General features: G+C 45.0%; 1 protein-coding gene across 2 annotated transcripts in view; it reads left to right on the forward strand.

The window, feature by feature from the left end:
• The first annotated feature begins 843 nt into the window (after nt 1-843).
• LOC110502593 (unconventional myosin-Vc) overlaps nt 844-23,696 on the forward strand; it is a 54,155-nt gene continuing 31,302 nt past the window's right edge. For both annotated transcript variants that reach the window (XM_090214120.1, XM_090214127.1), the window contains exons 1-12: nt 844-1,031; nt 1,384-1,494; nt 4,934-5,105; nt 6,156-6,300; nt 7,306-7,462; nt 11,545-11,688; nt 11,928-12,009; nt 12,799-12,906; nt 14,383-14,489; nt 17,394-17,659; nt 20,755-20,836; nt 21,017-21,157. In XM_090214120.1, coding sequence (XP_090070246.1) covers nt 1,005-1,031; nt 1,384-1,494; nt 4,934-5,105; nt 6,156-6,300; nt 7,306-7,462; nt 11,545-11,688; nt 11,928-12,009; nt 12,799-12,906; nt 14,383-14,489; nt 17,394-17,659; nt 20,755-20,836; nt 21,017-21,157 — 1,542 coding nt within the window. In that variant the 5' untranslated portion in view covers nt 844-1,004. The remainder of the gene's footprint in view (nt 1,032-1,383; nt 1,495-4,933; nt 5,106-6,155; nt 6,301-7,305; nt 7,463-11,544; nt 11,689-11,927; nt 12,010-12,798; nt 12,907-14,382; nt 14,490-17,393; nt 17,660-20,754; nt 20,837-21,016; nt 21,158-23,696) is intronic.

The following is a 23,696-nucleotide window of genomic DNA, read 5'->3' on the forward strand; positions in this document are numbered from 1 at the left end:
CAAAACTGCACATTTTAGTGGCCTTTTGGTGTCCCCAGCACAAGGTGCACCTGTGTAATGATCATGTTGTTTAATCAGCTTCTTAATATGCCACATCTTTCAGGTGAATGGATTATATCAAGGAAAAATGCTCACTAACAGGAATGTAAATACATTTGTGCTCAAAATTTGAGCGAAACAAGCTTTTATTTTTTGTGCGAATGGAAAGTTTCTGGGATCTTTTATTTCAGCTCATGAAACATGGGACCAACATTTTACATAATGCGTTTATATTTGTGTTCAGTGTAGGTGGATGAGGGAAATGGCACTAAGAGCTGGGATGAAGGGGGCAGGACTACTGCATTTTATTAACCAAAATAAATGTATTTCCACGAGTACCGTATATTTGGGAGCCAACGTTAGTTGGCTGATGCTGACCTATGTAATGTAGTGGCTAGTGCTTACTACCTTTGTAATGTAGTGCTTGTTGCCTTCCCATATATCACAGTAAATATGAATATCATGAGCACCACTCCTATTGTACACTGTGTGCTGGACACCGCAACCAAAGAGCCTTGCTGTTGACTCACACCCTCTGTGTGCCCATTGCTTCCCATAGAGATTAAATGACCATCTGGTTTTCCTAAATGTATAAACCTGAATATCTCCTCAAATGCTTTACAGTAGTTTTAATACTGCTGGGAAAAGGCCGAGATAAATATATAGGCTACGTTTGTTCCATTCCTTGAGTAAACGCAAGGCGCATGCCAATGGAATCACTATAGAATCACCCGCACAACTAAAAACCCGCTGAGGTATGTATCCTGTTTCTATTGTTGTCTTTGTTCAAATGAACACACCCCTAATGTCAAGCTGCTGTCACAAGACTGATGGGCGGGACGAGGAAGGCGAAGTCCACCGCACAGGTAAAGACAACACGCCTGGGGAAGTTGTCGACTTTTTTCACGCCACTGACAGTATGGATGTTGTTGGTTAAACTCACGGATTGTTAAAACTTTACTACCATGGCTTTGTCGGAACTTTATACGAAGGTGAGAAAATATTGAAAAGGGAAGTGATACATGTTTTTTTTTTTAAACTCATTCAATCTTAATACGGAATCTCAATCGGTTAGTTTTAACACCTGTTGAACACGTTGACAAATGTGTTATATGACTAACATATGGTGCACACTGTCCACCTGAATACAGTTTGGGAAATGATTATGCAAATGAGTTTCCAACTTTTCTTGTAGTCCATTATCAAATTGCTGTGTTACTACTAATTACATAGACTTCAATAATAAAGTAACGTATCTGTACACGTTTCTGTACTGTAATTTTGATCTACCGTTCACTCATCTCCATCTTGAGAAAGTAGGCTATAATTAATTGGCTCATTCAGTACAACAGAGTGTGGATACCGGATGAAGAGCATGTCTGGAAGTCAGCAGAGATCCTGAGAGACTTCAAACCTGGAGATGATACTTTACAACTGCAGCTTGAGGATGGCACTGTAAGTACTGAAGACAGACTATGAACCAGGGGGTCTCCAACCTTTTCTAGCATGAGATACTGTAATAAAAATAAAATTATTGGTGTACAAGAGTGTTTTCTGCCAATATACCTGGTAAAATAATAATGATTATTATAAACTGGGTGGTTTGAGCCCTGAATTCTGATTGGCTGAAAGCCATGATATATCAGATAGTATACTACGGGTATGACAAAACATTTCGTTTTACGGCTCTAATGACGTTGGTAACCAGTTTAATAGCAATAAGGCTCCTTGGGGGTTTGTGATCTATGGCCAATATACCACGGCTAAGGGCTGTGTCCAGGCACTTGTGTCTAAGAATAGCCCTTAGCCTTCGTATATTGGCCATATACCACATCTCCTCTAAAATCTGTGATTTTAAAACTCCTGGCTCCAGATTTGTTTTTAACTCTCAAAATTAATATTGTTCAAAGAACTTGGCATGGAAGAAAACTAACACATTTGGATTTTGTGTGTGTAGTTCCCCTTTAATTGCGCATCTAGAGTGAGGCATGTGTCATCTCATGCTGAGCAAACACAACACTTCAAAGATATTAACAACTCGGATGCGCTCAAATTTCCAGATTTCCTTGTACCAAATGTTTAATTCCGTCCATGCACAACCCCAGGACGTGGCTGCTCACGTTCCCTAGCTGATCCTGCCCTGCGGGTTTTTCGGTTGTCGTCGGGGGGAAAAATGCCGATTAGCAAACATGTTTTTGTCGGTGAGATTATTTTATTAGTGTGCCCATTATTATGCGCAGAAGCGTTTAAAAAAAAGAGACTGCGGCGCAGAATATGGACCCACAGACGTGGACAATATGGACTGATATTGTAGAGGATATTGGCCGTAAAAACTTTTAATTTTGAAAAGGATGCCGCGTTTTCTCCACAGCTCCACCAATCTGTCATATTTATGGCTAGCTAAACCTCGCCTATTTCTTCAAATTATCTTATTAATATCTGATTTTTAACCAAACCGCACTGCTAAATTTAAGTCTAACCTTAAATTAGTACCAACAAACGAAATATGATGAATTTGTATGATATGGTCAGTGTTGACTTTGTGGCTGTGGTAACTAGGGACAACCTGCGTGGTGTTGTTGCTTCCCTGTTCGCCATGATTTTTTTGGGGGGTCTAACATGTGGAGTGCTCATTGGCTGTCGCGTCCTAGGTTTTACTGCCAGGTGTAACAGTACAAATTTAGACCGTCCCCTCGCCCATACCCGGGCGCGAACTAGGGACCTTCTGCACACATCAACAGTCACCCTCGAAGCATCGTTACCCATCGCTCCACAAAAGCCGCGGCCCTTGCAGAGCAAGGGGAACTACTACTTCAAGGTCTCAGAGCAAGTGACGTCACTGATTGAAACGCTATTTAGCGCCCACGCTAACTAAGCTAGCCGTTTCACATCCGTTACACTCACCCCCCTTTTGACCTTCCTCCTTTTTCCGCAGCAACCAGTAATCCGGGTCACGGCACCAATGTAACAGTACAAATTTAGACCGTTCCCTCGCCCATACCCGGGCGCGAACTAGGGACCTTCTGCACACATCAACAGTCACCCTCGAAGCATCGTTACCCATCGCTCCACAAAAGCCGCGGCCCTTGCAGAGCAAGGGGAACTACTACTTCAAGGTCTCAGAGCAAGTGACGTCACTGATTGAAACGCTATTTAGCGCCCACGCTAACTAAGCTAGCCGTTTCACATCCGTTACACAGGCGCACCGCCAAAGTCAGAAAGTTATCAGGACATCCTGGTCTGGAGAACCGAACAGTCTTCATCAGTGCGTCCTTGACCCGCTCAAACTACGCGAGTCCCGACGTACTGATCTTAGCCCAAGTTCATAGGATTTCACCCTGATCATGAAAATTCGTCAGGGACGGCGAAATCGTGTAGCTTTATGCCAGGCATAATGTGCCCGTCTAGCGATGGTTTCTGTGCTGCTGCGGCTCATTTCATGGCAAAGTTTACAAATAATAGATAACAATTGATATACTTCCGCCAGGGTAACCTACTTAACATTTTAATTGAGAAGGTTTTGTGAAAAGTAGTTGTCGACCCACAAGATGGGCAATATTGCTGGAAAATTGACTGGCCGATATTGTGTTAGGTTTGGCTTTTTAAGCCATTAGTGGCTAACCAGGGGTGGGGTAATAGCGTCTGCGGTGACTGATACTTCTGAGATTTGTTTATGACAGTTTGCGATGGAACACGTGAAAATTGCATGTACTTTCAGAATTGTTTTGACGATGGATGGGCCTGTTGGAGAGCCCTGTTTATAACTATAGACCACAATACTCTGCACTGTACTGTATGGGCCTGTTGGAGAGCCCTGTTTATAACTATAGACCACAACACTCTGTACTGTACTGTATGGGCCTGTTGGAGAGCCCTGTTTATAACTATAGACCACAACACTCTGCACTGTACTGTATGGGCCTGTTGGAGAGCCCTGTTTATAACTATAGACCACAACACTCTGTACTGTACTGTATGGGCCTGTTGGAGAGCCCTGTTTATAACTATAGACCACAACACTCTGCACTGTACTGTATGGGCAATTTCAGTTTGAATGACAGTGTAACAGTATAACTTTAGACCGTCCCCTCGCCCATACCCGGGCGCGAACCAGGGACCCTCTGCACACATCATCAACAGTCACCCACGAAGCATCGTTACCCATCGCTCCACAAAAGCCGCGGCCCTTGCAGAGCAAAGGAGAACCACTACTTCAAGGTCTCAGAGCAAGTGACGTCACCGATTTGAAACGCTATTTAGCGCGCACCACCGCTAACTAGCTAGCCGTTTCACATCTGTTACCTCAGCACCACCGCTAACTAAGCTAGCCGTTTCACATCCGTTACCTCAGCACCACCGCTAACTAAGCTAGCCGTTTCAAATCCGTTACCTCAGCACCACCGCTAACTAAGCTAGCCGTTTCACATCCGTTACCTCAGCACCACCGCTAACTAAGCTAGCCGTTTCAAATCCGTTACCTCAGCACCACCGCTAACTAAGCTAGCCGTTTCACATCCGTTACCTCAGCACCACCGCTAACTAAGCTAGCATTTCACATCCGTTACCTCAGCACCACCGCTAACTAGCTAGCCGTTTCACATCCGTTACAACAGCATACATTTGCAGCAGGTAGCCTAGTGGTTAAGAGTGTTGTGCTAGTAACCAAATGGTTTCTGGTTCGAATCTCTGAGATGACTATGGGAAAAATCTGTCTCTGTGCCTTTTGAGTAAGGCACTAAAACGACATGTAAATCATACAGCATACTTTTAACGTTGAGCTTCTGTATTTTAGTATGGTTTGTAGACCAGGACTAGGTTTAGTATACTCTGTGTCCTGGAAACTGGCCACAAGAGGCTTTGAATCACCAACATCACACTGTTATTCCCCCTGTAGGAGATGCTGTACTCCCTGGACACATCCAGTCCTCAGCTCCCTCACCTTCGCAACCCTGATATCCTGGTGGGGGAGAATGACCTGACGGCTCTCAGCTACCTCCACGAACCAGCAGTTCTACACAACCTCAAAGTGCGCTTCGTGGAGTCCAAGATCATCTACACCTACTGTGGTAAAGACACACTCACACTCCATCTACACCTACTGTGGTAAAGACACACTCACACTCCATCTACACCTACTGTGGTAAAGACACACTCACACTCCCAAGATCATCTACACCTACTGTGGTAAAGACACACTCACATGTCCATCTACACCTACTGTGGTAAAGACACACTCACACTACCAAGATCATCTACACCTACTGTGGTAAAGACACACTCCCATGTCCATCTACACCTACTGTGGTAAAGACACACTCACACTCCCAAGATCATCTACACCTACTGTGGTAAAGACACACTCCCATGTCCATCTACACCTACTGTGGTAAAGACACACTCACACTACCAAGATCATCTACACCTACTGTGGTAAAGACACACTCCCATGTCCATCTACACCTACTGTGGTAAAGACACACTCACACTCCCAAGATCATCTACACCTACTGTGGTAAAGACACACTCCCATGTCCATCTACACCTACTGTGGTAAAGACACACTCACACTCCCAAGATCATCTACACCTACTGTGGTAAAGACACACTCCCATGTCCATCTACACCTACTGTGGTAAAGAAACACTCCCATGTCCATCTATACCTACTGTGGTAAAGACACACTCACACTCCATCTACACCTACTGCGGTAAAGACACACTCACACTCCCAAGATCATCTACACCTACTGTGGTAAAGACACACTCACACTCCCAAGTCCATCTACACCTACTGTGGTAAAGACACACTCACACTCCCAAGATCATCTACACCTACTGTGGTACTAAAGGAAATACTTCCCCGGCTGTCTTAATGGGATGTCTTTGGTTTTACTGTTCGTTTATCGGCTGGATGGAAGGTGAAAGTTCATGTCTGAGTGACGAGTTGTTGCTTTATATTTGTGTAGAATGTAGGAGATAAGAAAAATAATATTCACAGGGCAAGACATCTATTTTTTTATATTTTTTATTCTATATTAGAAGCTTACGATGTGAAAGCAAATTAGGATAACTCTGACTGTGCTCTATGTCGTGATGGTTTCCTTCACTCCCTTTCAGGAATCATCCTGGTGGCCGTCAACCCATACAAGCAGCTTCACATCTATGGAGATGCAGTCATCCACGCCTACAGTGGACAGAACATGGGTGACATGGACCCTCACATCTTCGCCGTGGCAGAGGAGGCTTATAAACAGATGGCCAGGTAAAAGTTAGACGGGCCGTCCCCGGGAGAGGGGCTGGTTTTGTGGTAGTAATGCCGCCCCCTCCCGGACCAACGCTATGCTCCTGGAGACAACGGTTCAATCCCTGTGTCGTCCCCACCCCCCCATCCCGGACCATGCCCTAGCCCTCACCCTCCGATCCAACAGGTCCCAGACGTGCTCAATGGGATTGAGATCCGGGCTCTTCGCTGGCCATGGCAGAACACTGACATTCCTGTCTTGCAGGAAATCACGCACAGAACGAGCAGTATGGCTGGTGGCATTGTCATGCTGGAGAGTCATGTCAAGATGAGCCTGCAGGAAGGGTACCACATGAGGGAGGAGGATGTCTTCCCTGTAATGCACAGCATTGAGATTACCTGCAATGACAACCAGCTCTGTCTGATGATGCTGTGACACACCGCCCCAGACCATGACGGACCTTCCACCTCCATGTTGCTATCCTGTACCTGTCCTGCAGGTGTGATGTTCGGATGTACCGATCCTGTGCAGGTGTTGTTACACGTGGTCTGCCACTACGAGGATGACCCCTGTAGCGCTGTCTCGTGCGTCTCACAGTACGAACATTGCAATTTTATTGCCCTGGCCACATCTGCAGTCCTCATGCCTCCTTGCAGCATGCCTAAGGCACGTTCATGTAGATGAGCAGGGACCCTGAGCATCTTTCTTTTGGTGTTTTTCAGAGTCGGTAGAAAGGCCTCTTTAGTGTCCTGTGTTTTCATAACTGTGACCTTAATTGCCTACGGTCTGTAAGCTGTTAGTTTCTTAATGACCGTTCCACAGGTGCATGTTCATTCATTGTTTATGGTTCATTGAACAACCATGGGTAACCAGTGTTTAAAACCCTTTTACAATTAAGATCTGTAAAGTTTTTTTATTTATTTTTAGGAACCTTTGAAAGACGGGGTCCTGAAAAAGGGACGTTTCTCTTTTCTAATTTTTTTTTAATGAGATATACATTTTTATTTATTTCCTTTTTTTCTCAGGAACAATAAGAACCAGTCTATCATAGTGAGTGGTGAGTCTGGAGCCGGCAAGACCGTGTCTGCCAGGTATGCCATGAGGTACTTCGCTATGGTCAGCAAGTCTGGCAGCAAAACACACGTGGAAGACAAAGTTCTGGCATCCAACCCAATAACTGAGGTATGTTTTTAAATACATGTGTCCTGGCAGTGAATGGTCATTACATGCAGCATCACAATATGTGAAGGAGGCATTTGATGTAACATGTTTCATTTATGCTTGTGATAATCTGTAGATAAAGGCCCCACAGTGTGATCCACGTGATAATCTGTAGGTAAAGGCCCCACGGTGTGATCCATGTGATAATCTGTAGGTAAAGGCCCCACAGTGTGATATAATCTGTAGGTAAAGGCCCCACAGTGTGATATAATCTGTAGGTAAAGGCCCCACAGTGTGATCCATGTGATAATCTGTAGGTAAAGGCCCCACAGTGTGATATAATCTGTAGGTAAAGGCCCCACAGTGTGATCCACGTGATAATCTGTAGATAAAGGCCCCACAGTGTGATCCATGTGATAATCTGTAGGTAAAGGCCCCACAGTGTGATCCATGTGATAATCTGTAGGTAAAGGCCCCACAGTGTGATCCACGTGATAATCTGTAGGTAAAGGCCCCACAGTGTGATCCATGTGATAATCTGTAGGTAAAGGCCCCACGGTGTGATACACGTGATAATCTGTAGGTAAAGGCCCCACAGTGTGATACACGTGATAATCTGTAGATAAAGGCCCCACAGTGTGATCCACGTGATAATCTGTAGATAAAGGCCCCACAGTGTGATACACGTGATAATCTGTAGATAAAGGCCCCACAGTGTGATCCACGTGATAATCTGTAGATAAAGGCCCCACAGTGTGATCCACGTGATAATCTGTAGGTAAAGGCCCCACAGTGTGATACACGTGATAATCTGTAGGTAAAGGCCCCACGGTGTGATACACGTGATAATCTGTAGGTAAAGGCCCCACAGTGGGATCCACGTGATAATCTGTAGATAAAGGCCCCACAGTGTGATACACGTGATAATCTGTAGATAAAGGCCTCACAGTGTGATACACGTGATAATCTGTAGATAAAGGCCCCACAGTGTGATCCACGTGATAATCTGTAGGTAAAGGCCCCACAGTGTGATACACGTGATAATCTGTAGGTAAAGGCCCCACAGTGTGATACACGTGATAATCTGTAGGTAAAGGCCCCACGGTGTGATACACGTGATAATCTGTAGATAAAGGCCCCACAGTGTGATACACGTGATAATCTGTAGGAAATGGCCCCACAGTGTGATACACGTGATAATCTGTAGGTAAAGGCCCCACGGTGTGATACACGTGATAATCTGTAGGTAAAGGCCCCACAGTGTGATACACGTGATAATCTGTAGGTAAAGGCCCCACAGTGTGATACACTCGTGATAATCTGTAGATAAAGGCCCCACAGTGTGATACACTCGTGATAATCTGTAGATAAAGGCCCCACAGTGTGATACACGTGATAATCTGTAGGTAAAGGCCCCACAGTGTGATACACGTGATAATCTGTAGGTAAAGGCCCCACAGTGTGATACACGTGATAATCTGTAGGTAAAGGCCCCACAGTGTGATACACGTGATAATCTGTAGGTAAAGGCCCCACAGTGTGATACACGTGATAATCTGTAGGTAAAGGCCCCACAGTGTGATACACGTGATAATCTGTAGGTAAAGGCCCCACAGTGTGATACACGTGATAATCTGTAGGTAAAGGCCCCACAGTGTGATACACGTGATAATCTGTAGGTAAAGGCCCCACAGTGTGATACACGTGATAATCTGTAGGTAAAGGCCCCACAGTGTGATACACGTGATAATCTGTAGGTAAAGGCCCCACAGTGTGATACACGTGATAATCTGTAGGTAAAGGCCCCACAGTGTGATACACGTGATAATCTGTAGGTAAAGGCCCCACAGTGTGATACACGTGATAATCTGTAGGTAAAGGCCCCACAGTGTGATACACGTGATAATCTGTAGGTAAAGGCCCCACAGTGTGATACACGTGATAATCTGTAGATAAAGGCCCCACAGTGTGATCCACGTGATAATCTGTAGATAAAGGCCCCACAGTGTGATCCACGTGATAATCTGTAGGTAAAGGCCCCACAGTGTGATACACGTGATAATCTGTAGGTAAAGGCCCCACGGTGTGATACACGTGATAATCTGTAGGTAAAGGCCCCACAGTGGGATCCACGTGATAATCTGTAGATAAAGGCCCCACAGTGTGATACACGTGATAATCTGTAGATAAAGGCCTCACAGTGTGATACACGTGATAATCTGTAGATAAAGGCCCCACAGTGTGATCCACGTGATAATCTGTAGGTAAAGGCCCCACAGTGTGATACACGTGATAATCTGTAGGTAAAGGCCCCACAGTGTGATACACGTGATAATCTGTAGGTAAAGGCCCCACGGTGTGATACACGTGATAATCTGTAGATAAAGGCCCCACAGTGTGATACACGTGATAATCTGTAGGAAATGGCCCCACAGTGTGATACACGTGATAATCTGTAGGTAAAGGCCCCACGGTGTGATACACGTGATAATCTGTAGGTAAAGGCCCCACAGTGTGATACACGTGATAATCTGTAGGTAAAGGCCCCACAGTGTGATACACTCGTGATAATCTGTAGATAAAGGCCCCACAGTGTGATACACTCGTGATAATCTGTAGATAAAGGCCCCACAGTGTGATACACGTGATAATCTGTAGGTAAAGGCCCCACAGTGTGATACACGTGATAATCTGTAGGTAAAGGCCCCACAGTGTGATACACGTGATAATCTGTAGGTAAAGGCCCCACAGTGTGATACACGTGATAATCTGTAGGTAAAGGCCCCACAGTGTGATACACGTGATAATCTGTAGGTAAAGGCCCCACAGTGTGATACACGTGATAATCTGTAGGTAAAGGCCCCACAGTGTGATACACGTGATAATCTGTAGGTAAAGGCCCCACAGTGTGATACACGTGATAATCTGTAGGTAAAGGCCCCACAGTGTGATACACGTGATAATCTGTAGGTAAAGGCCCCACAGTGTGATACACGTGATAATCTGTAGGTAAAGGCCCCACAGTGTGATACACGTGATAATCTGTAGGTAAAGGCCCCACAGTGTGATACACGTGATAATCTGTAGGTAAAGGCCCCACAGTGTGATACACGTGATAATCTGTAGGTAAAGGCCCCACAGTGTGATACACGTGATAATCTGTAGGTAAAGGCCCCACAGTGTGATACACGTGATAATCTGTAGGTAAAGGCCCCACAGTGTGATACACACGTGATAATCTGTAGGTAAAGGCCCCACAGTGTGATACACACGTGATAATCTGTAGGTAATGGCCCCACAGTGTGATACACGTGATAATCTGTAGGTAAAGGCCCCACAGTGTGATACACGTGATAATCTGTAGGTAATGGCCCCACAGTGTGATCCACGTGATAATCTGTAGATAAAGGCCCCACAGTGTGATACACGTGATAATCTGTAGGTAAAGGCCCCACAGTGTGATACACGTGATAATCTGTAGATAAAGGCCCCACAGTGTGATACACGTGATAATCTGTAGGTAAAGGCCCCACAATGTGATACACGTGATAATCTGTAGATAAAGGCCCCACAGTGTGATACACGTGATAATCTGTAGGTAAAGGCCCCACAGTGTGATATAATCTGTAGGTAAAGGCCCCCACAGTGTGATACACGTGATAATCTGTAGGTAAAGGCCCCACAGTGTGATACACGTGATAATCTGTAGATAAAGGCCCCACAGTGTGATCCATGTGATAATCTGTAGGTAAAGGCCCCACAGTGTGATCCACGTGATAATCTGTAGGTAAAGGCCCCACAGTGTGATCCACGTGATAATCTGTAGGTAAAGGCCCCACAGTGTGATCCACGTGATAATCTGTAGGTAAAGGCCCCACAGTGTGATACACGTGATAATATGTAGGTAAAGGCCCCACAGTGTGATACACGTGATAATCTGACAGATCATGTCCAATGTGCCACGGTGTTCCAGGCACAGATTGGCCTCACCAGCCACCTTACTTCTGATACATCTTAATGATACAATCTACACTGTGTTTTGATTAAGCATCAACTATGATGGACAAACTTGTAATGCAAGTTTTTTTTTTGTGTGTGTCAAGGCTATAGGAAATGCCAAGACGACCAGGAACGACAACAGCAGTCGCTTTGGAAAGTACACAGAGATCAGCTTCGACAGGAGATATCAGATCATCGGGGCCAACATGAGGACATATCTCCTGGAGAAATCTAGAGTGGTTTCCCAGGTCATACATCACATACTTGATTCTCAGATTTGATATGTGGTGTGTAAGGTAGCCTAGCTACCGTATAGTTGAGTCATGTTTACCGTTTGGAAGGCTTCAGTGAGCCACTGCTAGCCTGGTTCCAGATCTGTTTGTGTTGTCTTGCCATCTCCTTGCTTTTGCCATGCCGACGACCAACACGAACAGATCTTAATCGTTGCATGACTTTTAGACAGTGACGCTCTCTCCTTTCTCTTCAGTCCGAGAGCGAGAGAAACTACCACATCTTCTACCAGATGTGTGCCTGTGCAGACCAGCCTGAGTTCAAAAGCCTGAGACTGTGTGAGTGACGGACATTTATTTCACATGTAATTCTTCAGTTGTCTCCATTGAGATATATATTTTTTTATTTTATTTTTTATATTTAGCAAGAGAGACCTGTTAAACCCCTGGGGCTTGGTAGTTCTGCTACTGTATTAACTGTAGATGATAGATGGACGATACGGCCCCTAGAGAGAGGGGGACGATACGGCCCCTAGAGAGAGGGGGACGATACGGCCCCTAGAGAGAGGGGGACGATACGGCCCCTAGAGAGAGGGGGACGATACGGCCCCTAGAGAGAGGGGGACGATACGGCCCCTAGAGAGAGGGGGACGATACGGCCACTAGAGAGAGGGGGACGATACGGCCACTAGAGAGAGGGGGACGATAGACACGGCCACTAGAGAGAGGGGGACGATAGACACGGCCCCTAGAGAGAGGGGGACGATAGACACGGCCCCTAGAGAGAGGGGGACGACAGACACGGCCCCTAGAGAGAGGGGGACGACAGACACGGCCCCTAGAGAGAGGGGGACGATAGACACGGCCCCTAGAGAGAGGGGGACGATAGACACGGCCCCTAGAGAGAGGGGGACGATAGACACGGCCTCTGACTAGGCCATGAAAGTCATCTTCTCAATTATTTTATTTATTTATTTATTTATTTGTCTTTCACCGTTATTCAACCAGATGAGTCAGTATTTACACTGACATCCTGACAACAGATCAAATAATGTAGGCTACTGAAGTGTATGGGCTAGGTCAATAACGTGCTAATGGACGTGTGTCTGTGTGCTTGTCTCTCTCCAGTGAGGGCAGATGAGTTCAGGTACACCAGTATGGGAGGGGAGACTGCTATCGAGGGCGTGGACGATAGGAAGGACATGGAGGAGACACGCAGGACCTTCTCTCTGTTGGGTGAGAGACATCGCTCTGTTCATCACTCTGCAGGCCGACGTCGCTCTGCAGGCCGACGTCGCTCTGTTCATCGCTCTGTAGGCCGACGTCGCTCTGTTCGTCGCTCTGTAGGCCGACGTCGCTCTGTTCGTCGCTCTGTAGGCCGACGTCGCTCTGTTCGTCGCTCTGTAGGCCGACGTCGCTCTGTAGGCCGATGTCGCTCTGTTCATCGCTCTGTAGGCCGACGTCGCTCTGTAGGCCAACGTCGCTCTGTTCGTCGCTCTGTAGGCCGACGTCGCTCTGTTCGTCGCTCTGTAGACCGACGTCGCTCTGTAGGCCGATGTCGCTCTGTTCGTCGCTCTGTAGGCCGATGTCGCTCTGTTCGTCGCTCTGTAGGCCGACGTCGCTCTGTAGGCCGACGTCGCTCTGTTCGTCGCTCTGCAGGCCGACGTCGCTCTGTAGGCCGACGTCGCTCTGTTCATCGCTCTGTAGGCCGACGTCGCTCTGTAGGCCGACGTCGCTCTGTACGTCGCTCTGTTCGTCGCTCTGCAGGCCGACGTCGCACTGTTCGTCGTTCTGCAGGCCGACGTCGCTCTGCAGGCCGACGTCGCTCTGTTCGTCGCTCTGCAGGCCGACGCCGCTCTGTTCGTCGCTCTGCAGGCTGACGTCGCTCTGTTCGTCGCTCTGCAGGCCGACGTCGCTCTGTTCGTCGCTCTGCAGGCCGACGTCGCTCTGTTCGTCGCTCTGCAGGCCGACGTCGCTCTGTTCGTCGCTCTGCAGGCCGACGTCGCTCTGTTCGTCGCTCTGCAGGCCGACGTCGCTCTGTTCGTCGCTCTGCAGGCCGACGTCGCTCTGTTCGTCGCTCTGCAGGCCGACGTCGCTCTGTTCGTCGCTCTGCAGGCCGACGTCGCTCTGTTCGTCGCTCTGCAGGCCGACGTCGCTCTGTAGGCCGACGTCGCTCTGTTCGTCGCTCTGCAGGCCGACGTCGCTCTGTTCGTCGCTCTGCAGGCCGACGTCGCTCTGTTCGTCGCTCTGCAGGCCGACGTCGCTCTGTTCGTCGCTCTGCAGGCCGACGTCCCTCTGTAGGTCGACTTACTGCTCAGATCAACATGTACTGTTATCAGACATTTGTTTGATGACCATGCATTTGTAGTTGGGGACCTAATATTGCAGAATATTTTGCTTGCAGGGATCGTGGTTGTTTACTTAATAAATTAAGTTGACTGAACGGATTGTAAGTGTCTCTGGATAAGAGCGGATATTAAATTACTAAAATATCAATGGATTTCTTTAACTCGCTATTCCCCTAGGTATGTCTGCAGTCTTATTCTCCTGTCTTATGAATGTCTTATGAAGTCCTTATGTAGGTATGTCTGCAGGATGCAGTGTTATTCCCCTGTCTTATGTATGGGTTATGAATGTGTTATGAAGTCCTTATGTAGTCGAGTCTACAGAATGCAGTGTTATTCCCCTGTCTGTCCTCTGTCCTCCCTGTAGGGTTAACCAAGGACTTCCAGGCTGATGTGTTCAAGGTGCTGGCTGGGGTTCTACACCTGGGAAATGTGGAGATCAGAAATGTTGGATCAGACAGGTCATCAATTAGTGTAAGTCTAACTTACGTGTATCACGGGAAAACATTGGCTTGATATGTGTATGTGACCGAGTGGAAATCCAACCCGGTGTGAACTCACAACCCTTCATACCAGTGGTCCCCAACCGGTCGATCACCGTCGACTTCTTGATCTCCAAGGCATTTCTAGTCGATCCCAAACATTGCTGTAAAAAACAAACAAAAAAACGAACGATAAATCCTTGTGTGTATTTTTTTTATTGGTCTCGTGCCAGGTGGGCAAACTGTTGCCATTTCATGTGTCTGAAGGAGCAAACTCTGCCTTCCCGGTGGGCCCGGAGAGGAAATCAAGTGCACTATGCTTACCGCCGGCCAATCAGAATGCTCAGATGACCCCGTGTCTGCAGTAACGTAGCAGGCGGTAAAGAAAGACACGGCAGACTTGATACTGTGACATTTGAAAACGTTTAAGACTAGAGAGACTGTTGAATACAGCAAAGAGATGCTGTTTTTATGACTGAGTTCATGTTTAAGCTCTTACTCAGCGCCGTCAACACTTTATATTCAACACTTTTATCAGCCATTAAATGCGTATTCTCCCTATTTCCACTCAGCGCTACAACAAGCACTGCAGCAGTAATGAATGAGGAGGAAAGAGTATCTATAGGCCTTGTTGTTGTTGTTAGTGGCTTGGGGCTTTTAATATCAAGGAATATTTAACCTTCTCTGTTCATAGGAGTAACAACCTGAGTTTGTGCATGAGGCAGAAATAATGTGGTGCGACTCGAGTTTCGTCATCAGCTGGAAGACGGTGTCCCTTTTTGGTCAGAGTCAGTGGAGGAAAGGGAGAGCGGAGGGATGTTGGGAGACGGACCCTCAGCCTGCTGCTCTCTCCCTCTGCTGAGACGGACCCTCAGTCTGCTGCTCTCTCCCTCTGCTGAGACGGACCCTCAGTCTGCTGCTCTCTCCCTCTGCTGAGACGGACCCTCAGTCTGCTGCTCTCTCCCTCTGCTGAGACGGACCCTCAGTCTGCTGCTCTCTCCCTCTGCTGAGACGGACCCTCAGTCTGCTGCTCTCTCCCTCTGCTGAGACTGACCCTCAGTCTGCTGCTCTCTCCCTCTGCTGAGACGGACCCTCAGTCTGCTGCTCTCTCCCTCTGCTGAGACGGACCCTCAGTCTGCTGCTCTCTCCCTCTGCTGAGACTGACCCTCAGTCTGCTGCTCTCTCCCTCTGCTGAGACGGACCCTCAGTCTGCTGCTCTCTCCCTCTGCTGAGACGGACCCTCAGTCTGCTGCTCTCTCCCTCAGTCTGCTGCTCTCTCCCTCTGCTGAGACTGACCCTCGGTCTGCTGCTCTCTCCCTCTGCTGAGACTGACCCTCAGTCTTCTTCTCTCTCCCTCTGCTGAGACGGACCCTCAGTCTGCTGCTCTCTCCCTCTGCTGAGACTGACCCTCAGTCTGCTGCTCTCTCCCTCTGCTGAGACGGACCCTCAGTCTGCTGCTCTCTCCCTCTGCTGAGACTGACCCTCAGTCTGCTGCTCTCTCCCTCTGCTGAGACGGACCCTCAGTCTGCTGCTCTCTCCCTCTGCTGAGACTGACCCTCAGTCTGCTGCTCTCTCCCTCTGCTGAGACGGACCCTCAGTCTGCTGCTCTCTCCCTTTGCTGAGACTGACCCTCAGTCAGCTGCTCTCTCCCTCTGCTGAGACTGACCCTCAGATACAGGCACCATCAGCCCAGTAAAATAAAAAGTTAATTATTTTAAATGTCTGCTCACTCAGCTCTGCCTCACAAGTAATACAACAATGGATCTATTACCGGTGTGATCATATATCCTACCTCAATATTTAGAAATAGAATTAGAAAAGAATGTCCCGAACAACAATGCATTGTCAGGTAAATTCAAGCAAAGCCAATGTGTGGTGATAATGTATTGGGCCTATAGCTTACTGCACAAACCTCATTACTACAGAACTGTTTTTAATTGGTTAATGTTTCATAGGCTTACATTTACAAGTCATGTTAATAAACAAAATCAGAGCGGTAGATCTCAGCTTGCATTGTGACTCAGAAAAGGTTGATGACCACTGCTTTACAACCGTAACACACTCAAAAGACCCGGTCGGTACCATGGACCCAGAAAAGCCAAGGTGTCATCTGGGTCGTGGGTGACTGTAGCGATCCACCTACAAATATCAAGGGAATTCTTTATTAGCAACTGAAAACCTTCCCCCTCCCTCCCCTCCCTTTCCTGCCCTCCTCTCCATCTCTTCCTCCCCTCCCTCCTCTCCATCTCTCCCTTTCCTGCCCTCCCTCCCTTTCCTGCCCTCCCTCCTCCATCTCTTCCTCCCTCCTCTCCATCTCTCCCTTTCCTGCCCTCCCTCCCCTCCCTTCCATCTCCACCTTCCCTCTCCCTCCCCTCCCTTTCCTGCCCTCCCTCCCTTTCCTGCCCTCCCTCCCTTTCCTGCCCTCCCTCCCTTTCCTGCCCTCCCTCCTCCATCTCTTCCTCCCTCCTCTCCATCTCTCCCTTTCCTGCCCTCCCTCCCCTCCCTTCCATCTCCACCTTCCCTCTCCCTCCCCTCCCTTTCCTGCCCTCCCTCCCTTTCCTGCCCTCCCTCCCTTTCCTGCCCTCCCTCCTCCATCTCTTCCTCCCTCCTCTCCATCTCTCCCTTTCCTGCCCTCCCTCCCCTCCCTTCCATCTCCACCTTCCCTCTCCCTCCCCTCCCTTTCCTGCCCTCCCTCCCTCCATCTCTTCCTCTCCATCCCTCCCTCTCATCCCTCCCTCTCATCCCTCCCTCTCATCCCTCCCTCTCATCCCTCCCTCTCTCCCTCTCCCCTTTCTCCCTCTCTCCCTCTCTCCCTTCCTCCTCTCCATCCCTCCCTCCCTCCCTCCATCTCCATCTCTCCCTTCCCTCCATCTCCATCTCTCCCTCCCCCCTCCAGTCCAGTGATCCCCACATAGCAGCCTTTTGCGACCTTCTCGGGGTCAGTCCTGACGGTGTTACCCGTTGGCTGTGCCACCGCCGCTTCGTCATGGTGGCAGAGACGGTGGTGAAGCCGGTAACCAGCAAGCGGGCGGTGAACGCCAGAGACGCCCTCGCCAAGCAGATCTACGCCCACCTGTTCGACTGCATCATCCAGAAGATCAACGCAGCGCTGCAGGTCCCGGGGAAACAGCACTCCTTCATAGGTGTCCTGGATATCTATGGGTAATGTGTGAATACGTTACAACGGAGTCGTTTTAGCAGACGCTTTTATTCACGATGATATTTTAAGTACATTCGACTAAAGTGAGATCAATTGACCACGTGCAAATATCACGATCGTTTTAAAACCTTCGAAAATACGTTGGTGTCGATTATATTAACTGTAGGATAGTTGTACTGCATAGTGTACTATATATTAACTGTAGGTTAGTTGTACTGCATAGTGTACTATATATTAACTGTAGGTTACTTGTACTGCATAGTGTACTATATATTAACTGTAGGTTAGTTGTACTGCATAGTGTACTATATATTAACTGTAGGTTAGTTGTACTGCATAGTGTACTATATATTAACTGTAGGTTAGTTGTACTGCATAGTGTACTATATATTAACTGTAGGATAGTTGTACTGCATAGTGTACTATATATTAACTGTAGGATAGTTGTACTGCATAGTGTACTATATATTAACTGTAGGATAGTTGTACTGCATAGTGTACTGTATATTAACTGTAGGTTAGTTGTACTGCATAGTGTACTATATATTAACTGTAGGATAGTTGTACTGCATAGTGTACTATATATTAACTGTAGGATAGTTGTACTGCATAGTGTACTATATATTAACTGTAGGATAGTTGTACTGCATAGTATACTGTATATTAACAGTAGGATAGTTGTACTGTATATTAACAGTAGGATAGTTGCACTATATATTAACTGTAGGATAGTTGTACTGCATAGTATACTGTATATTAACAGTAGGATAGTTGTACTGTATATTAACAGTAGGATAGTTGTACTATATATTAAATGTAGAATAGTTGTACTATATATTAAATGTAGGATAGTTGTACTGCATAGTGTACTATAAATTACATGTAGGATAGTTGTACTATATATTAAATGTAGGATAGTTGTACTATATATTAAATCTAGGATAGTGTACTATATATTAAATGTAGGATAGTTGTACTGCATAGTGTACTATATATTAAATATAGGATAGTTGTACTATATATTAAATGTAGGATAGTTGTACTATATATTAAATGTAGGATAGTTGTACTATATATTAAATCTAGGATAGTTGTACTATATATTAAATCTAGGATAGTTGTACTGCATAGTGTACTATATATTACATGTAGGATAGTTGTACTATATATTAAATCTAGGATAGTTGTACTATATATTAAATCTAGGATAGTTGTACTGCATAGTGTACTATATATTACATGTAGGATAGTTGTACTATATATTACATGTAGGATAGTTGTACTATATATTAAATCTAGGATAGTTGTACTATATATTAAATCTAGGATAGTTGTACTATATATTAAATCTAGGATAGTTGTACTGCATAATGTACTATATATTACATGTAGGATAGTTGTACTATATATTAAATGTAGGATAGTTGTACTATATATTAAATCTAGGATAGTTGTACTATATATTAACTGCAGAATAGTTGTACTATATATTAAATGTAGGATAGTTGGACTGCATAGTGTACTATATATTAAATGTAGGATAGTTGGACTGCATAGTGTACTATATATTAAATGTAGGATAGTTGTACTGCATAGTGTACTATATATTAAATGTAGGATAGTTGTACTGCAAAGTGTACTGTATATAAACTGTAGGATAGTTGTACTATATATTAACAGTAGGATAGTTGTACTGTATATTAACTGTAGGATAGTTGTACTGCATAGTATACTGTATATAAACTGTAGGATAGTTGTACTATATATTAACTGTAGGATAGTTGTACTGCATAGTGTACTGTAGGGTAGTTGTACTGCATAGTGTACTGTAGGATAGTTGTACTGCATAGTGTACTGTAGGATAGTTGTACTGCATAGTGTACTGTATATTAACAGTAGGATAGTTGTACTGCATACTGTACTGTAGGTTAGTTGTACTGCATAGTGTACTGTAGGATAGTTGTACTGCATAGTGTACTGTATATTAACAGTAGGATAGTTGTACTGCATAGTGTACTGTATATTAACAGTAGGATAGTTGTACTGCATAGTGTACTGTATATTAACAGTAGGATAGTTGTACTGCATAGTGGACTGTATATAAACTGTAGGATAGTTGTACTATATATTAACAGTAGGATAGTTGTACTGTATATTAACTGTAGGATAGTTGTACTGCATAGTATACTGTATATAAACTGTAGGATAGTTGTACTATATATTAACTGTAGGATAGTTGTACTGCATAGTGTACTGTAGGATAGTTGTACTGCATAGTGTACTGTAGGATAGTTGTACTGCATAGTGTACTGTAGGATAGTTGTACTGCATAGTGTACTGTATATTAACAGTAGGATAGTTGTACTGCATAGTGTACTGTAGGTTAGTTGTACTGCATAGTGTACTGTAGGATAGTTGTACTGCATAGTGTACTGTATATTAACAGTAGGATAGTTGTACTGTAGGATAGTTGTACTGTAGGATAGTTGTACTGCATAGTGTACTGTAGGTTAGTTGTACTGTAGGATAGTTGTACTGCATAGTGTACTGTAGGATAGTTGTACTGCATAGTGTACTGTAGGATAGTTGTACTGCATAGTGTACTGTAGGTTAGTTGTACTGCATAGTGTACTGTAGGATAGTTGTACTGCATAGTGTACTGTAGGTTAGTTGTACTGCATAGTGTACTGTAGGTTAGTTGTACTGCATAGTGTACTGTAGGATAGTTGTACTGCATAGTGTACTGTATATTAACAGTAGGATAGTTGTACTGCATAGTGTACTGTATATTAACAGTAGGATAGTTGTACTGCATAGTGTACTGTAGGATAGTTGTACTGCATAGTGTACTGTAGGATAGTTGTACTGCATAGTGTACTGTAGGATAGTTGTACTGCATAGTGTACTGTATATTAACAGTAGGATAGTTGTACTGCATAGTGTACTGTAGGATAGTTGTACTGCATAGTGTACTGTAGGATAGTTGTACTGCATAGTGTACTGTATATTAACAGTAGGATAGTTGTACTGCATAGTGGATACATCATCATATGTTGTTTTCACTCCATTTTGGCACCTATTTCCTCTTTTTTTCCAGCTTTGAAACTTTTGACATCAACAGTTTTGAACAGTTTTGCATCAACTACGCCAACGAGAAACTACAACAACAGTTCAACTTGGTATGTATTCTCTAGTGACACAGACTCCAGTAGCTACAGCCACTCGAGATGTGGCATTGGGTTCTGGGATTACGAAGTCTGCAATGTCTCTTATTCGCAATTGTGGTGAAAGCAATACACTTGTTTCACTGAAAGGTTGTAACAACTAAGATATATATTTTCTGCTGTTTCCTATATCAGCATGTGTTCAAGCTGGAGCAGGAGGAGTACATGAAGGAGGATATTCCCTGGACTCTGATAGACTTCTATGACAACCAGCCGGTCATTGACCTGATTGAAGCTAAGATGGGCATCCTGGACCTTCTAGATGAAGAATGTCTGGTGAGACCAATTTATGTATTTAACAAGGATGTGTATAGATTTTTTTTGTTGTATGACAGGACAGTGTGAAATATAAAATGGATAATTAACTTGGGGCTCTATGCGTTGTCTGGAAAATAAGGAATGACGTGGAAGGTGTGTTTCCTATCGACGCGCTTAGTGGAGTAGGAAAAACTGACCTTCCACAGAGTGGCATTATTTTCCCACAGAACGAATAGAGCCCCGAGTCGATTATCCCTTTTTATACCATGGCTATAATTTAACACATTTTACCTCTAGAAGTGTGTTAATTTGCAGGTAGAAAATGTGTTCAACAGCCACTGAAGTAGCTAGCATGTTTACTAGATAGCTACAGTAGTTGCCGTGGTAACCAAACAGACTTGCTATAGCTCAGCTAACCAAACCATCAGGTCCTAGCTTACCGTTATAAAAAAAATCTAAGTCGACAAAAAATGTTTTCAGTTGGACTTTTACTTTCAAAAGCAGCTCAAACATAGGACATGTGAGAATGAACTAAAGCCATTTAATTCTACCTTGTGTATATGACACATTTGAGTTGTCATATACACGTGTTAAGCAGATGTTATTGTGGGTGTAGTGAAATGCTTGTGTTTCTAGCTCCAACAGTGCAGTAATATCTAACAATTAATATCAAACAATGCACACAATCTAAAGTAAAGGAATGATATGAAATATGGATGAGTAATGTCAGAGCGGCATAGACTAAGATACTGTAGAATAGGATAGAATACAGTATATACAGTGCCTTGCGAAAGTATTCGGCCCCCTTGAACTTTGCGACCTTTTGCCACATTTCAGGCTTCAAACATAAAGATATAAAACTGTATTTTTTTGTGAAGAATCAACAACAAGTGGGACACAATCATGAAGTGGAACGACATTTATTGGATATTTCAAACTTTTTTAACAAATCAAAAACTGAAAAATTGGGCGTGCAAAATTATTCAGCCCCCTTAAGTTAATACTTTGTAGCGCCACCTTTTGCTGCGATTACAGCTGTAAGTCGCTTGGGGTATGTCTCTATCAGTTTTCCACATCGAGAGACTGAAATTTTTTCCCATTCCTCCTTGCAAAACAGCTCGAGCTCAGTGAGGTTGGATGGAGAGCATTTGTGAACAGCAGTTTTCAGTTCTTTCCACAGATTCTCGATTAGATTCAGGTCTGGAATTTGACTTGGCCATTCTAACACCTGGATATGTTTATTTTTGAACCATTCCATTGTAGATTTTGCTTTATGTTTTGGATCATTGTCTTGTTGGAAGACAAATCTCCGTCCCAGTCTCAGGTCTTTTGCAGACTCCATCAGGTTTTCTTCCAGAATGGTCCTGTATTTGGCTCCATCCATCTTCCCATCAATTTTAACCATCTTCCCTGTCCCTGCTGAAGAAAAGCAGGCCCAAACCATGATGCTGCCACCACCATGTTTGACAGTGGGGATAGGGTGTTCAGGGTGATGAGCTGTGTTGCTTTTACACCAAACATAACGTTTTGCATTGTTGCCAAAAAGTTCAATTTTGGTTTCATCTGACCAGAGCACCTTCTTCCACATGTTTGGTGTGTCTCCCAGGTGGCTTGTGGCAAACTTTAAACGACAATTTTTATGGACATCTTTAAGAAATGGCTTTCTTCTTGCCACTCTTCCATAAAGGCCAGATTTGTGCAATATACGACTGATTGTTGTCCTATGGACAGAGTCTACCACCTCAGCTGTAGATCTCTGCAGTTCATCCAGAATGATCATGGGCCTCTTGGCTGCATCTCTGATCAGTCGTCTCCTTGTATGAGCTGAAAGTTTAGAGGGACGGCCAGGTCTTGGTAGATTTGCAGTGGTCTGATACTCCTTCCATTTCAATATTATCGCTTGCACAGTGCTCCTTGGGATGTTTAAAGCTTGGGAAATCTTTTTGTATCCAAATCCGGCTTTAAACTTCTTCACAACAGTATCTCGGACCTGCCTGGTGTGTTCCTTGTTCTTCATGATGCTCTCTGCGCTTTTAACGGACCTCTGAGACTATCACAGTGCAGGTGCATTTATATGGAGACTTGATTACACACAGGTGGATTGTATTTATACTCATTAGTCATTTAGGTCAACATTGGATCATTCAGAGATCCTCACTGAACTTCTGGAGAGAGTTTGCTTCACTGAAAGTAAAGGGGCTGAATAATTTTGCACGCCCAATTTTTAAGTTTTTGATATGTTAAAAAAGTTTGAAATATCCAATAAATGTCGTTCCACTTCATGATTGTGTCCCACTTGTTGTTGATTCTTCACAAAAAAATACAGTTTTATATCTTTGTTTGAAGCCTGAAATGTGGCAAAAGGTTGCAAAGTTCAAGGGGGCCGAATACTTTCGCAAGGCACTGTACATATGAGATGAGTAAAGCAGTATGGAAACATTATTAAAGTGACTAGTGATACATTTATTAAAGTGGCCAGTGATTTCAAGTCCATGTATATTGGGCAGCAGCCTCTAATGTGCTAGTGATGGCTGTTTAACAATCTGATGGCCTTGAG

This window comes from Oncorhynchus mykiss, chromosome 2 (assembly GCF_057628025.1).
Source record: "Oncorhynchus mykiss isolate SJ-2025 chromosome 2, ASM5762802v1, whole genome shotgun sequence".
In the NCBI taxonomy this organism is placed as follows: domain Eukaryota; kingdom Metazoa; phylum Chordata; class Actinopteri; order Salmoniformes; family Salmonidae; genus Oncorhynchus; species Oncorhynchus mykiss.